Consider the following 15,923-nt stretch of genomic DNA (forward strand, 5'->3'; position numbering starts at 1 on the left):
TGGAGTGCAATGGCGCGATCTCGGCTCACCGCAACCTCCGCCTCCTGGGTTCAGGCAATTCTCCTGCCTCAGCCTCCTGAGTAGCTGGGATTACAGGCACGCGCCACCGTGCCCAGCTAATTTTTTGTATTAGTAGAGACGGGGTTTCACCATGTTGACCAGGATGGTCTCGATCTCTTGACCTCGTGATCCACCCGCCTCGGCCTCCCAAAGTGCTGGGATTACAGGCTTGAGCCACCGCGCCCGGCCCTTTTTTTTTTTAAGTAGAGACAAGTCTTGCTGTGTTGCCCAGGCTGGTTTTGAATTTCTCGTCCCAAGCAATCCTTCTGCCTCAGCCTCCCAAAGTGCTGGGATTACAAGCATGAGCCACCATGGCTGGGCTGGTCATTATCATCCCTTTTTTTAGGAGAAAATAAATCCCTAATTTCCTTCTCAGAACAGAAGGATGCCAAGATTAGGATAGAGAATAGGTAGCCTTCAAGATTCCTGAATCAGAAATTCTGGATAAACTGTTAATACAAAGCAAACAGGTTCAATAGGTAATCATAAGGTTGGAGTGCTGGAGTTAACTAATTTTACGTGACATTAAAAAAAAATCCCTTCTGTTCACATCTATTTTTTCAGCCAAGATCTCAAAAACAGTAAGACCAAATTGTATCATAGAGTACGGTATCGGCAAAAATCATCCCTTTTTTGGGATGCCTGAGAGATTCTAAAGTGGCTGGATATGAGAGTTGCTTTTGTGTGCAGAGCACATGATGCTGCCAGAAGGTTCCCTGCAAGTAGATACCTAGATGCAGGACAATGGAAGAATCCAACGCTAGGATCTTGAAGTGCATTAAGACATGGTCACTCCTTGGGCTGGAAAACTCAAAGGCCAGTTTCAGAGATGATGATGCTATTTCAAAATGGTGTGAGTTACAGCCTAGCCATAGGTTTGGAATTCTAGGAAGATCTGGTAGTTGCATTCTTGACCCTGATATTTGAATTCCAGAGTATTACTTGGTTAATCAACAGCACTAAAATGAAGGGGCTACGCTAGAGAAACCAGTAGTAGGTAATAAATGTAAAGCACCCACATTCCATGTCCTTATGCATGACAGACGTGGCCAGTTGCAGGAAAAGCAGGTTCATCTCGTCCTTTCAGCCACCTTCTTTAGCTAATCTCTAAAAGTTTTGCACTGATAATCAAATGGAGACCAAGCAGTAGCAAAAATACTTTAAAATTCGTATTCTTCAAATGCCAATTGTACTATAAAGTGGATACAAATAAACTAATCCACCAATGAAAAACCATGAAAAAATGATAAATATCTGTAACAGATATTACAGCTACAAATATTTTACCTGACTTTATCATTGAAACATATGTGACCTTCTTTGAAACAGAGTCAACAGCTTAAAGAAATGATGACTTACATACTCACAGCATCTAAAAACAAAGTGTGGAAGAGTATCATTAAGACGGATAAGCAATCAATCATGTCCGGCCTACCCTGACTGCTCTGTGCTACATACCATAATCTTTTGCCCTCAGTTAATGAACAACAAATTTATGTGACAATTTCCAGTATATCATTCCTTCTGCTCATGTGAATAAAATTACATGCATTATATGCTACCTTCCCTCCTGCCTCATGCTTCAATATACAGAAAATCATGAGTGTCTGTTGTGTTGAAATAAGTGCAATTCTTTGTGTGTTACAGGAAAATATGAGTCAAAGACTAGTTTAGAGGCCTATCTAAAAATCACCAAACACATGGAGACACTTTGAGGATGCCATTTTGAGTCACTTTATTATCAGGAACTTTATTTTTAAACTAATTATAGGTACCCAAACATTAAAGTTCAAAAAATTAAAACAAACCAAAAAGAGAACCTCAACAGCCATAGTTGTCTATCTACTGCTTATTCTTTTTTTTTTCTTTTTTTTTTTTTTTGAGATGGAGTTTCACTCTATCACCAGGCTGGAGTGCAGCAGTGCAATCTCGGCTTACTGCAACCTCTGATTCTCTGGTTCAAGCGATTCTCCTGCCTCAGCCTCCCAAGTAGCTGGGATTACAGGTGCATGCCACCATGCCCGGCTAATTTTTGTATTTTTATTAGAGACAGGGTTTCACCATGTTGGCCAGGATGGTCTTGATCTCCTGACTTCATGATCCACCCACCTCAGCCTCCCAAAGTGCTGGGATTACAGGCGTAAGCCACCACACCCAGCTTGCTGTTTATTCTTGTGGCCAAAGAGGAATTCTACTAAATGTCAAATGAAGGATGTCTCTAAACTAGAAGACAAGTTAAAGGGCCTTGTTGTCATTTCTGTCATGGTGGTGGTGGCTACTGGCTTTCTTGGAGAAATATATCTGTGACTTTCTCATTTAATGGGCCTCTGGCCCTCATTATCAGTCTTTTCCTATAAGAAAAGAAAAGACTAGTAATAAATACATATGGTATATTATCTAATATCCCTTACTATCATCCCAGAAAAACTTATTAAATATAAAAGTAAACTACTGATTGGAATAGTGCCTGTCAATGGTGACTCAATAATGATTTCTTGAATGATAAATACCTTTATCATCTCTACTTGTTACTCTCCCATCTCAGAAACTTATGACCTTCATTAAACCCCACTAGTTACTAGTTTGGTGACTGACTAGGGGGCTAGCAGGAAAGCTAACTCATAGGCTTATGACATAAGCACTCAGGCATCCTAAAGCCTTATCTGGGCCAAAATAAGTTACCTATACAAACTCTACTCCACAGCCTAGCTCTGGAAAATCAGGGAAAGAGAGAGTTCAGCACCCATAACACACTGCATGCCACTTCTTTTGCATTTCTTCTTAGCCAACAGTTAGGAAAGACTATTTTTTAGCTTTTTTCACTTTTCCTTGATCTTCTACTTTCTTAATGGCTGCTTGGATCGCCTCTTGGTCACCCAGGAACTGATGAGGCCCAACAGCACGCAGGTTTTCATCCAATTCCAGAAGAATGGGGACTCCAGTAGGAAGAGTAATGTTGATGATGTCTTCATCTGAGATACCTGTTGATCAGGAGAGGAAGAGACAGGTGTTAAAGACAACTCAGGAGGAAGTTCTGTTTAATTATGTAACTGCACTTTAATACCATTTAACTGTGTGCCTGAAACATGCAGATACTGAGGGATTACAGCTATAATTCCTCAAAGCCAAGAACTTTCCAGAAATTACAAGAAAAAAGGCTTAGAGAGTCACAGCAAGTGCTAAATCAGGATAGTAGATGCCTTTTGGGACAATCTGTTCCTGTTTCCTATCTAAATCTGAAAGGAAGGAAAATTATTTTCTCTGTGCTCACATTTGTGTTACTAGTTTTCCAAGGAATCAGATAATCTTGAAAAACCAGAAAGTGAACCAGGAGCATTTTCTGTGTTTTTCCTTTTATGTGTTGTACCCAGGCTGGTACTAAAATTTGGACTTTTCACTGATCTCTAAATCTAGTTCATTTTATTAGAATATGTTTGGTTTTCCCACACTAAGTGAGCTTGCAATACCCTGAGCTAGATCCAGTTCAGCAGGAATGCTTTCCTAGGTGCTCAGAAAGCACAGTCAAGGGGAATCAGGATGGAATTTTACAGCATGCCTTGTAAACAGGGCTCATTCTCCTATGGTCCCTTAACATTCCAGCTGCTAAAAAAGGAAGGTTTATGTAACACGTAAGCCACTTTTAAAATACAAAAGAACTACAGGTAATTCAATTTTGACAGAAGAGATGTAGCTGTCATAGCAGCAGTGGTAATAATAATATTTTTTATCACTACAAGCACTTTTAACAGTAAACAGCTAACATGTCCTGAGTACATATTTCATGCCAGGTACTCTTTTAAGCATTTTGTATGTATTAACTCATTTAATTATCATTGCAATCCTATGACGACATATTATTTCTCCATGTAACAAGTTCTGGCACAAGAGGTTAAGTAAACAATTATCACACAGATAGTAAATGGCAGAGCCTGGATTCAAACCTAGGGGTCTGTAACTACTGTATAATGTAACTCCTCTCAAGTTTCTCTGAGTTCAAAGTGAGCAAAGGGAAGGTATGAGAAAAGAGATGAAGTGCAACAAACTAAAAGTCAACTGAAAGTATTCAAATTATTTACTCTAAAAACACTCCTTTATTAATTACATAGTCTTCTAAATTCTAACCATATGCTTCCTGTTCTATATTAACAGAAAGGACCTAGGTGGAACAAGTTCAGGGGAGTCCAAGGATTTGTCTTTACTTGATGGCGGCAGAATAAGTTGTTACCAGTTAGTAATCAATGCAGCTTTCCATTTTAATTAGCCATTGGTCCTAACTGTGAGCACCAGCCAAAGACTCACAGAATCGTGGCACCTGATCCTTATTGCTGGGGTGGCTCTTTATTAGAATTTCACTTTAAGGCCCAGAAGATCTACCTAATAACTATTATATGCAAACTATCCATATTCAAACAGCTATGAGAAATGGAAAGGATCTTAACTTGGAAGACAGTGTCTCTTCCAAGTAAGTGTACTGTCCCATCACCTCCCCCGTCAGTCCCCCTTCAATGTACTGTGCAATTTTAGGGAAGTAACTTCTCTGGACCTCCAATTCTCCTGTCAATTAAAAAAGAAAGAAAGAAACACTCTTCCTTTACCAGCATTTTAAAGGGTTGTGGGATAAAAGCGGGGGCTTAAAAGAGAACATACATGAAAGAAGGATAGTTCAATAAGTGTCTCTTTTTTCTCTATTAGAAATTCCCTTCTAGGTAAAAGACATAAAGGGAAGGCTACTAATATACTCCTTTGGGCTGCCGGGCTCCCACCCTCACACTGCAACTTTACACAAGATTACCATCACAAACTACAGCTGCTGGGAACAAATTCATTCAGACCAGACCTCTAGCTGTTTAGCAGGGAGATGACTGCCCTAGATTCTAAGCACCCTATGGCTACATTAGGTCAGAAATGTCAGCTAGCTGCACAACAGCCACCACATACATCCCTTGGAAAGAGCAGGAAGGGAAGTCAATGGGCTGTGGTTTGGAGCCAAGTTACCACTGAGCCTTTCAAATCCAACAGCGCCCACTCCCAAATCCAGGGGGAGCTGTGGAGGTCTCTAAACCTCACTCACTCACTAACTGGTAACTGAGGGCCCTTTATGTTCCTAGTACTCTGTGGAAGAACATGTGTGAGTGACCTTGGCCAAGATTTTACCTCCAATGAACTAATTTATAAAATGAGACAGGATAGTCTCTACTGGCACCAACATTCCTTTATTTTATTCTTGATGATTAAGAAAAGCAGAGGCACCTTAGAGGCACAAGAGCATGAGGACACTGAGCACTGTTTACATTCCTCTACTGTGTAAGGACCATGCTTTATCTGTTTCCAGAGTCTGTAAGCATATTGCTCACTAAATTGGAGAGAAAGATGGATTTTATAGATTTCTCCAATTAATCTAAATTTTCACTATAAAAATTAATTTGTTAAAAGATAACAAAAATGATCATGTTTGACTGAAGTTTAACAGAAGTAGAATCTATGAGTGTACATATCTATCAGCATCTCAGATTCACCACTCACAGATGTGTGCTTTTGTAGTGCCACCAACTATTAATCTTAAGTTCTTGAACCTAGGACTTTATTGTAGAATGATTGCACACTCTACTTCCATTCAACATCATATTTGAGGTTCTAGCCAGGGCAACTAGGAAAGACAATGAAATAAAAGGCACCCAGATTGGAAAGGAAGAAGTAAAACTATCTCTATTTTCAGATGGTATGATCCCACCAAAACCTATTAGAACTAATAAATTCAGCAAGGCTGCAGGATACAAGAACAATACAGAAAAGAAAATTGGGTTTTTAATACAGTAGCAATAAGCAACATGAAAAATTAAGTAAACTTCTATTTATAATAACATCAAAAAGAATAAAATGCTAAAAATAAATTTAACCCAACAAGTACAAAACTATACTCTGACTACTACAACATAGTGTTCAAATTAAAGAAAACCTAAATATGTATTTATGGATTAGAAGACCTAATACTATTAAGATGGCAATATTCCCTAAATTAACATACAGATTAAATATAATCCTATCAAAAATCTCAGCAGACTTTTTTGTATAAATTGAAAAACTGATCTTAAAGTTCATTTTGAAATCTAAGGTACTCAGAAGAGCCAAAACAATCTTGAAAAAGAAGAACAAAACCAAAGGACTCATAGTTTCTGATTTCAAAACTTACTACAAAGCCATAGTGATCATGATAGGCATACATCAATGAAATAGAATTGAGAATCCAAAATAAACCCTCATATTTGTTATCAACTGATCTCCAACAAGTGTGTCAAGACAATGAAATGCAAAAAGAATAATCTTTTCAACAAATCGTACTGGGATAACTATCTTTCCACATGTAAAAGAATGAAGTTGGACCCCTAACTCATACCTTATATAAAAATTAACTCAAAATGAATCAAAGACTTAGATTCAAGAGCCAAAATTGTAAAAATTTTTAGGAAAAAACTATAGGATTAAAGTCTTCATGACCTTAATGGTTTCTTAGATATGACACCAAAAGCATAAGCAATAAACAAAAAAATAAACTAGGTACATAAAAATTAAAAATGTTTGTGCTTCAAAGGACACTATTAAGAACATAAAAAGACAACCCAGAGAATGGGAGAAAAAACTGCATATCATATATCTGATAAGTAACATGTATCTAGAATATATAAGAACTAACTGCCTCCAATAATAAAAAGACAAATTAGTGAATTTAAAAATGGGCAAAAGGTTTGAACAGACATTTCTCCAAAGATATACAAACTGTCAATAAGCACATAAAAATAGGCTTAATATTATTAGCTATCAAGGAAATGCAAATAAAGATCACAGTGAGATACTACTTTGTACCCACTAGAATGGCAATAATAAAAAGTCAGATTATAAACAAGTGTGAGTAAGGATATGGAGAAACTGGAATAATAATACATTGTAAAATTAGGTATGCAAAAGGCTATAGCCTCTTTGGAAAACAACCTGGCAATTCCTCTTGTTAAACACAGATCTACTATATGACCCAGCAATTCCACTCCTAAGCATATACCCAAAAGAAATGAAACATGAGTCTATACAAAACTTGTGTACAAACCTTCATAGCAGCATTATTCATAATAGCCAAAGAGTGAACACAACACAAATGTCCATCAACCAATGAAAAGATACATTAAATGTGGTATATCCATACAATGGAATATTATTTGGCAATGAAAATGAATGAAGTACTGATGCAAACCACGACAAGGTTCTTGGATGAACCTTGAAAGCATGATGCTAAATTTAAAAAGCCATTCACAAAGGACTACTTATTTCATGAGTCCATTTATATGAAATATCCATAATAGGCAAATCTATAGTGACAGAAAGTAAAGTGGTTGCCCAGAGCTGGGTGGAATAGGGGAGGGACTGGGAGGTGGTAACAGCTAAGGGGTGCTGGGTTTCTTTTTAGGGTAGTAAAAATGTTCCAATATTGATTGTGGTAATGGATTTACAATTTTGTGAATACACGAAAAGCCATTTAACTGTATACTTTAAATAGCGAATTGCATGGTATGTTAATTATAACTCAATAAAGATGTTAAAAAATAGTAAACAGGTCCGGGAGCAGTGGCTTACCCTCTAATCCCAGCACTATGGGAGGCCAAAGTGGGTGGATCACCTGAAGTCAGGAGTTCAAAACTAGTTTGGTGAACATGGCGAAACACCGTCTCCACTAAAAATACAAAAATTAGCTGTGAGTGGTGGTGCATGCCGGTAATTCCAGCTACTCAGGAGGCTGAGGCAGAATTCCTTGATCCTGGGAGGCGGAGGTTGCAGTGAGCTAAGATTGCGCCACTGCACTCCAGCCTGGGCGACAGACCAAGATTCTGCCTCAAAAAATAATAATAATAAACAGATCCAGAGAGGTTAAACAAACCTTCTCTAGTCACAGAACTATTAAGGCAATAAAAATTGACCTCTTTTTAAAAAAAAAAAAAAAAAAAACTACCAAATCCCCAGGGTTTAAACCCTCATCACGTGACTTATCTATGGTTATTTCCACCACTGCCAAGGAGGAGAGAGAAGAAGGTATTTATGAATGCTCTGCCCTTGTGAGAGGCTGGGTACTAACTGGACATCTGCTGATGCACCCAGTGTACCCAGTACTGGTAAAGGGAACGAACAAGTTTGTCTGATCCCAGCTGACACACTGCGATCATGATGGGCCATGTTTAGGGACTGCTGTCTATGACTTTAGAAACGAGTTCTGGGTCTTCAGCAAGGGGCTAGGGCACACATGGGATTAACTTGTGTGACCATGGCCTCAGATCTAACCAGATCCAACAGGTCCTCTCTTTAATAGCAGCACTCTCAAGCTTGGTGCCTTTTGTGTGGAACCAAATTAAAGAGCCAACTAAACCAAGACCACCGAAACTATAATATTTCAACTACAAAGGAAGGAGAGTTCAACAAAAATAAAAATGCTTCCAATTAATAAAGTCAACATTCCACTTAAATGACTACTTGAGCCATTCACACAGCAGACTAATTACTTACAAATACTTAAAATACTTAGACTGGTTAATAATCAGTCAATGAGACTAAAATGACTAAAATTTTAAAACAGCAAATTAGGAAAAACCACAGTGAAGCCATTACTCATTACTCAATTTTGGCATACACTACATTCATCATCCTAATAAAGTTAAGCGGGCAGAGCTCCTAGGGCTAGAATAATGCATTGAACTGTATTAAACCAAACTGAATTAGTGCTATATTATATAATATCCTATTACAAACTCATTCACTGGAACATTATAGGAGAGTTAAAATGAGTTCCTAGATATCACATCCCTTGATAACTGGCTCAGGATTTTTCTACAGCTCTATAGCTGTCCCCTCATTATAAGCGGGGGATTGGTTCCGGGATCCCACATATACCAAAATCCACTCACATTCAAGTCTGGAAGTCGGCCCTACTTATACACAGATTTCACATCTAGCAAGTATAGTATTTTTGATCCAAGTTTTGTCGGAAAAAAAATCCATGTATAAGTGGACCTATGCAGTTCAAATCCATGTTGTTCCAGGATCAGCTGTAAAAGGAAACACCACTCAGTTCTCACCTTGTACCTACCCCTCTCCACAGTGGTGTGGAGTTTAATACAGTTGTAATTACTTAGTGGACCACATTACTAAATAATTTCTGGACCCTAGCAGCCAAACCATAATAGTGTTACTTACAGTTCAACAAACATTTGCTGAATTCTTTGGTGGACAATGCACTGTGTTTTACAGTTGTGTGGAGAGGAGCAGGTGCAGGGTGAGAAACCAGTGGTGTTTCCCTTTACAGCTGACCCTTGACTTTAAAAGTCCACCGTTGCTTTTAAGTCTTGAATCTTCATGTAGGAGCACCTAGGAGCTAACTGCAGTCAATTTAAAAAAATGGGATATTTTAAGTAAGAAATAATGAAAGTTTGGGGTAATAAGTTCAGGAAGTAACTCAAGGCCAAAGTTGGGGAGAAAGTCAAACAACTTTATTTTCTGCTTAGAGGACTAACTTCAGAAAGTCAAATTTGCACCTGCAAACCCCCTCCTCTAAGTCACCATAGCAGGGACAAGAACCGAAGACAAACTGTTATGTACACTGTACATCTACTAAAGCACCTCCCACTAGAGGTGCTTGTGCAAATGCTCACTTTTCCCACCAGGATTATAAATTCCTTGAGAACAGGAACAATGTTTTATCCATTCCTGTATCACCCATGCTGTTAGAACACAGTGCCTCACCCACTGCAAGATTTAGTCAATGTTTGTTCAACTGTAAGCAACACTATTATGATTTGGTTGCTAGGGTCCAGAAATTATTGAGTAATATGATCCACTAAGTAATTACAACTGTATTTGTTATGTGAATCTACTTTTTACATATAACTAACGGCTACAAGGAATAAAATGTTAAGCTGGGTGTGGTGACTCATACCTGTAATTCCAACACTTTGGGAGGCCAAGGTGGGAGGGTTACTTGAGCCCAGGAGTTTGAGACCAGCCTGGGCAACACAGTGAGACCTCATCTCTATTTGTTTTACAAAAGGAACAAAATGTTAATTTAAAATCCTAAAACATAAAGCCTAAATCTGAAAGCACCCTAAGGACTTTGTCAGAGGTACAGTATAGACCAAATTTCAGAAAGAGATTAAAAGATCTACAAAAGGACCTTGCATGTCTCATTCACATATAGGTGCTACAGCCCTTGTTCAAGAACAGAACCTGATTTAATGAACCCTAGACACATATCTGAATGGAATAAATTCTAACTCTCTGGGCTTTCAAATTAAATCTAGTCCTTTACTGTTGAAGCCTTCATTAAAGAGTATGCTCCCCTATGACCTTACCAAGAAAAAAAAAAAAAGGAGAATTAAAAGAATCTTAGCCTTGAACAAAAAGCTGTTTACATCTAATGCCAGTAAAATAACCAATTCAAATTAAATGGCTTTTATAATTTCTTTGATTTTCTCCAAAATGTTTGTTCAAAAGCTTTGAATTTCAGGAAACAGAAGAAGAGATGGTCGGAGAGACAGAAAGATTTGCTACAGAACAAGAAGGAAAGAAGAAACCCCAAATCTGTAGTGCATACTCTTTGGAATTAGAAAAAGAAAGGGAAATAACTCCAATCAAGTCATTCATTAAATGAGGTGCCACCAATTCATTCCCCTCTTCCCTCTCCTGGTCAAGTAAGTCGCGATTCAAACCTCACCAACAAACAATCTGGGATAAGAGTTCTGTATTCCTTCACGGCCAAGAAGAGCTGAAACAAGAGATTCTGAATTTCATACACGATCTACCTATTTTTAACTTTAATTCTTTAAGATCTGAATGCTATACATGTAAAGATAGACTAGGGTGATTTGAATATTGGAACACAACGATAAAATAACAGCCTCTATTTTAGAATAGGGCAGAGAGAAGAATCCATTCTATGTTTAATTTTATAGTTAAAATAGCCTATAATGTTTAGAAATTAAAGGTTTCTATAAATCAATTATAATAAATGAAAGCTTAACCACACCAACAGGCAAATACTTGCCTCACAGAAGAGAGGCCTGAATTGGCTGCTTCTGAAAATATCACACTAAAATGCCAAAGGTGACCAACTCATCAGTCCCCGTCCCCACAGCTAGTCCCAGCTGACCTTTCCTCCCTAAGTCTCTAATTTTATCTCTCCACTTCTGTGCCTTGCTATGTGTGCAGCTGCACACAGGTCTTCAGGGATCAAGTCTGTCTTGCATGAGTGTCTTGTGCGTCGCTCTTACTCCAAACTTGGAACTGCCTCATTCTGTGCTTGAACCCAGACTAAACAATCCATTTCCTCTGGCAAGATGCAGACGACATCCAGTGTTTCAGTTTGGTACCTGGGTTTTCCTTCGATGCAGGCCAGCAGGAAACAAACAGGAAGTGACTATGCCAACCACAGAGAATGAAACACACGCCTGTCTGGAATGCTACAGTACAGAATGCTTTCAGATACTTAGGTCTATGTTAGATGTTTTCATGGTGGTGCTTTGTGAGAAGTGTGTCCAAACCAGTCGGAGGTGGGCCCTGCTCTAACTTGGACTTATTAGCACAATAATGGGTAATTATGCTTCTAAAAGCCAGTAAAGCAGCCCCTTAAGTAGGCATTATTTTACTATATAATATTCTGTATGTCTTGTTTTGACTTTTCTTATGAAACCATTAACTATCATCAGATTAAAAGTAAAGCAATCTCAAAAGCATATATGATTTATGAGCAGAGATATTATATAAATAAGTCATTTGACAGGGGAGAGGTCATCCTCATCAGCCAAGAAGGCTGTCTTAGGCACTGACATGTGGTTTCCATGTTCGCAATTCTTATACAAGAGTGTTACCTGGCTCCGAATCAGTAACACTTGCCTTTCAGTGTACTATTCACCTGCGTTGACTCCAGGAGGTCCTTGTTGACTGCTCCTAGACTAGGTGGTTACAAAAAAAAAAAAGAAGGAGATGGAAGACCCAATTAAGGCTAAAGAAATTGATGATAATAAGCAGGATAGTTCTGGGATAAAAAAAGCCTTTATTAGAGGAGCTTTCAACCTATAACATTAGCAAGATTCTCAAACAAAACATCATGGTCCAGCAACTTAAACATAACTTCTCATGAAGGACTTGAAAAGATAATTCCCTATAACAACCATGGTTTAGGTGCTAAATAAAGTCAGGACCAGATTGCTTCTGAAGCCTTGAGAAAACATAAAAATGCCCTCCAGGTTAGTTTTCAAAGACACAGACAGGTGTATGCAGCAACCTTCACTTAATTCTCCTAATTGAATAATGTAGTCTATTACTTTGTGAACAAAAGATAAGGTCCCAATTAAGGCAATGGTGAGTTTACTGGATAAAGTAAGTCTTTTTTGAGGTATAATTTACATACAACAAAATTCACCCTCTTTAGCATACAGTTTTATGAGTTTTGACAACTGCATACAGTAGTGTAATAGCTAATAAGGATATAAAACAGCTCTATCAACCCCTTAAAATTTCCTTGTGCCCCTTGGCAGCCTACCCTTTCCCCACCAATCTGTGTTATGTCTTGATAGTTCTCCATTTTCCCAAATGGCACATAAATTGAATCATACAATACATAGCTTCTTAAGCCCACTTTCTTTCACTTAGCACAATGCAGCTGAGGTTCATCCATGATGATGGGTGTATCAGTACTTTGCTTCTTTTTACTAAAGCAGTTTTTTAAGCAAAACAGCTTAGCAATCAATGATTGATCAAATGAAATAAAAATATGACCTGGATATATTAAACACCAAAGTAAAACACAGTATTGAACCATAGCTTTCCAGTGAGTTCAGAGCCACATTCTAGTTCCTACATAAAACAAGATATGTATGTAAAATGTCTAGAACTGTGCTTGGCATACAGTATGCACTCAAGAAAGGTCACCTTGTATAGCTATGCTAGGAAGTGTCATTCAGATAACATTATAACAGCAGTAATAATTTAACACAATTAGTTGCATTAAATTATCTTTTTATAGTTTACATGCCATGGATGTTCTTGACTCAGCTTCTTACAACACAGTATTCCAAACAAAAAATAGGTCAAGGGAAAGCCTACCTTTTAGAAAAAAAAATTTTAAAGCTCAGGTGATAATTGTGTGTGGAGCCTCAGTGAACTGAGTTTTGAGTAGACTTCTTGACACCAGCTAACTACTATGATCATGGCCAAGGAATCTGGAGTCTCTTTAGGTTTCAGTTTCCTCCAACAGCACCTGTCTTCTTTTCCACAAATGTAGAAAGTGTCAGTCATGATATGACTGCCTATGTCATAATATCAAATATTTGAGAAACAACTAACATCTTCAGAACCAACACTCTTTATTGTTGAGGTATATGGATGATACCTCTAAGAGTAGATCTAAGAGGAGATGAGTAATACTAGCATATTCTCAGTAGAAATATCTTAAAGCAATTTGAGATTTCAGCATAGATCAATATTCTAATTAGTTATTTAACTGGGGTCATCATTCTTCCCACCCTACACTCACAGTTTTCAAACAATAAGAAAGTATTTTTCTAATAGGACAGTATGCTGTCATTGATTCTATCAGTTACCACACTCCTCCCCAGTAGGTGAAACACTTTTAGCTTGCCAAGCGGTTTAGGGACAAAACAGGGAAAAATTACTCCAGTCCCTTGAAAGAGCCCATTTTATATGGGAGAATTGTACATAAATATCTCTAGAAAGCATGACTTGGAATCAGATGAATCTGTAGCCACAAGTGTTTTAACTTTTATAATTGATGCAAAGAAATTTAGCAACTTTTGTGCTTATGGGGAATATAAAACCCTGGTTATACCCATTTCTATATTCAATTCTTAACACTAGTGAAAGCTAATGTCTTCATTTTTACATTTTTATTTTCTAAAAGGGGGTCTCACTACATTGCCCAGGGTAATCTCAAATGTAGGCACAAGCAATCCTCCTGCCTCTGCTTCCCTAGTAGCTAAGACTTCAGGTGTGTGACACCACACCGAGCTCAACATCTTTATAGTAAGGTAACCACATAATTTATCATCCAGGCTGGGGCACTTTTGAAAGTAATAGGAGATGCTATTAATAATTACATTCAGACAACAGGTATTAACAACAAAATGGGCACATATAGTCATGTAACTTAATAGTAAGCATAAATTGGCAATTCAGATGGTAACTTTTATTTATTTATTTATTTATTTTACCACAATAAACACATACACGTGAACTGGCAAAGTAGTCTTTCCTATAAAATATTTATTTTCCCCCTAAACGGTAGGGGAGATTCACTTAATTTTTGGAGTCTTGAAAAGTTAGCATCTAAATCCAATGAAATGTTTTCTTTTAGGTTGGTAATTTATCAAGAACCACATAAATCCCTGTAACTTGAGCTCTAGAAAGTTAGACATGCAATATAAGAGGACTAACATTAGATGAACACACCTATTTTGGTGAGTGAATAAATAATATGATCAATTTTAAAATGGCTAAAATCTCGCTAAATTAACAGAAATGATGTGAAAAAAATAGCACATACTGTTTCTGCTGATCTTGAGGAAGTCATGCTTAATTCTTCCAGTTGTGACATAGAATACTTGGGACCTTATTTTTCAATAGACACTATAAGAGAAACTTTACTAATGCTGACTGGCATTTGGGACAATAACTAATTTATGCAGTGATGCTGAAATCCAATCCAGCCTATTCATGTACATGACATAATTTCTTCCATGTTAGGTATGGGAATTAAGTCACAGTAGGGAACCATATCAACATCTAACAACTCCATCAGAATTAACAGGAGTACCACCAGGGGGTACTATAGGCCAAAAAGGAACAAAAGTCATCATATCCAGGATGGGTGAGAGTCAAGATTACAAACCACCCTTGTATTTTCCTGTGGACAAATCTGGATCCTCACATTCACTCCATTTGTTTTCCAGGCTATGGTCTTATCCTAACTGCATGTTTTGGCTTTTCTGCCATTTTTCCCCCTAAATATCTGCCATCCTCCCTGGTCACCAACCCCACCATTTCCATTCTCTACCTCCCTCATAGATACCTTCCTCTCTACCAGCCCATGTCTTTTTCTGTGTTCACATACTTCCAACTCAAGTCATTTCCTACAATTTACCTCTTTCTGCACAACCCCACTGTTTTACATCAATTATCCCCCAAATAAAAACATTTTCTATAAAGCCTGTTTATGGTAAGAGGGATAGGGGTTATAATATAAGCCTACTTTAAAATGTCATTAATGGCCAGGCGTGGGGTGGCTCACACCTGTAATCCCAGCACTTTGGGAGGCTGAGGTGGGTAGATTGCTTGAGGCCAGGAGTTCAAGACCAGCCTAGCAAACATGGCAAAACCCCATCTCTACTAAAAATTTACAAAAATTCGCCAGGTGTGGTTGTGTATGCCTATAATCCTAGCTGCTCAGAAGGCTGAGGCATGAGAATGGCTTGAACCAAGGAGACAGAGGTTGCAGTGAGCCAAGATCAAACCATTGTATTCTAGCCTGGGCAACAGAGTGAGACTCTGTCTACAAAAGAAAAGAAAAGGTCATTAATCTCTAAAAGTCATTCAGTTTCATACTTCCAACTTGAGAAAAAAAAAAAAAAAAAGACCTTTAGATGAAGGGCTGGAAGCAGCCTGAAGACCAATGCCTGCTTATTTTCCAGTAAGCCCTGTAAGTCCACTTCTGCCCCAGTGGTCAAAGCTGCATTTTCATTTTTCCCCGTATTCTAAGCTCCACATCTATACATTTCAGTTTTGTTATCACTTCTATATATTTGCCCTCCCTATTGTTT

At 37.9% G+C, this 15,923-nt stretch overlaps 1 protein-coding gene across 3 annotated transcripts in view; it reads right to left on the reverse strand.

Annotated features, from left to right (window-relative positions):
* Positions 1 to 1,909: 1,909 nt before the first annotated feature.
* BPGM (bisphosphoglycerate mutase) overlaps positions 1,910 to 15,923 on the reverse strand; it is a 32,455-nt gene continuing 18,441 nt past the window's right edge. For all 3 annotated transcript variants that reach the window (XM_012465759.2, XM_012465760.2, XM_012465758.2), the window contains exon 3: positions 1,910 to 3,041. In XM_012465759.2, coding sequence (XP_012321182.1) covers positions 2,863 to 3,041 — 179 coding nt within the window. In that variant the 3' untranslated portion in view covers positions 1,910 to 2,862. The remainder of the gene's footprint in view (positions 3,042 to 15,923) is intronic.

The sequence above is a fragment of the Aotus nancymaae genome, unplaced genomic scaffold, assembly GCF_030222135.1.
Source record: "Aotus nancymaae isolate 86718 unplaced genomic scaffold, 86718_ANA_hifiasm-v0.15.2.pri h1tg000002l, whole genome shotgun sequence".
In the NCBI taxonomy this organism is placed as follows: domain Eukaryota; kingdom Metazoa; phylum Chordata; class Mammalia; order Primates; family Aotidae; genus Aotus; species Aotus nancymaae.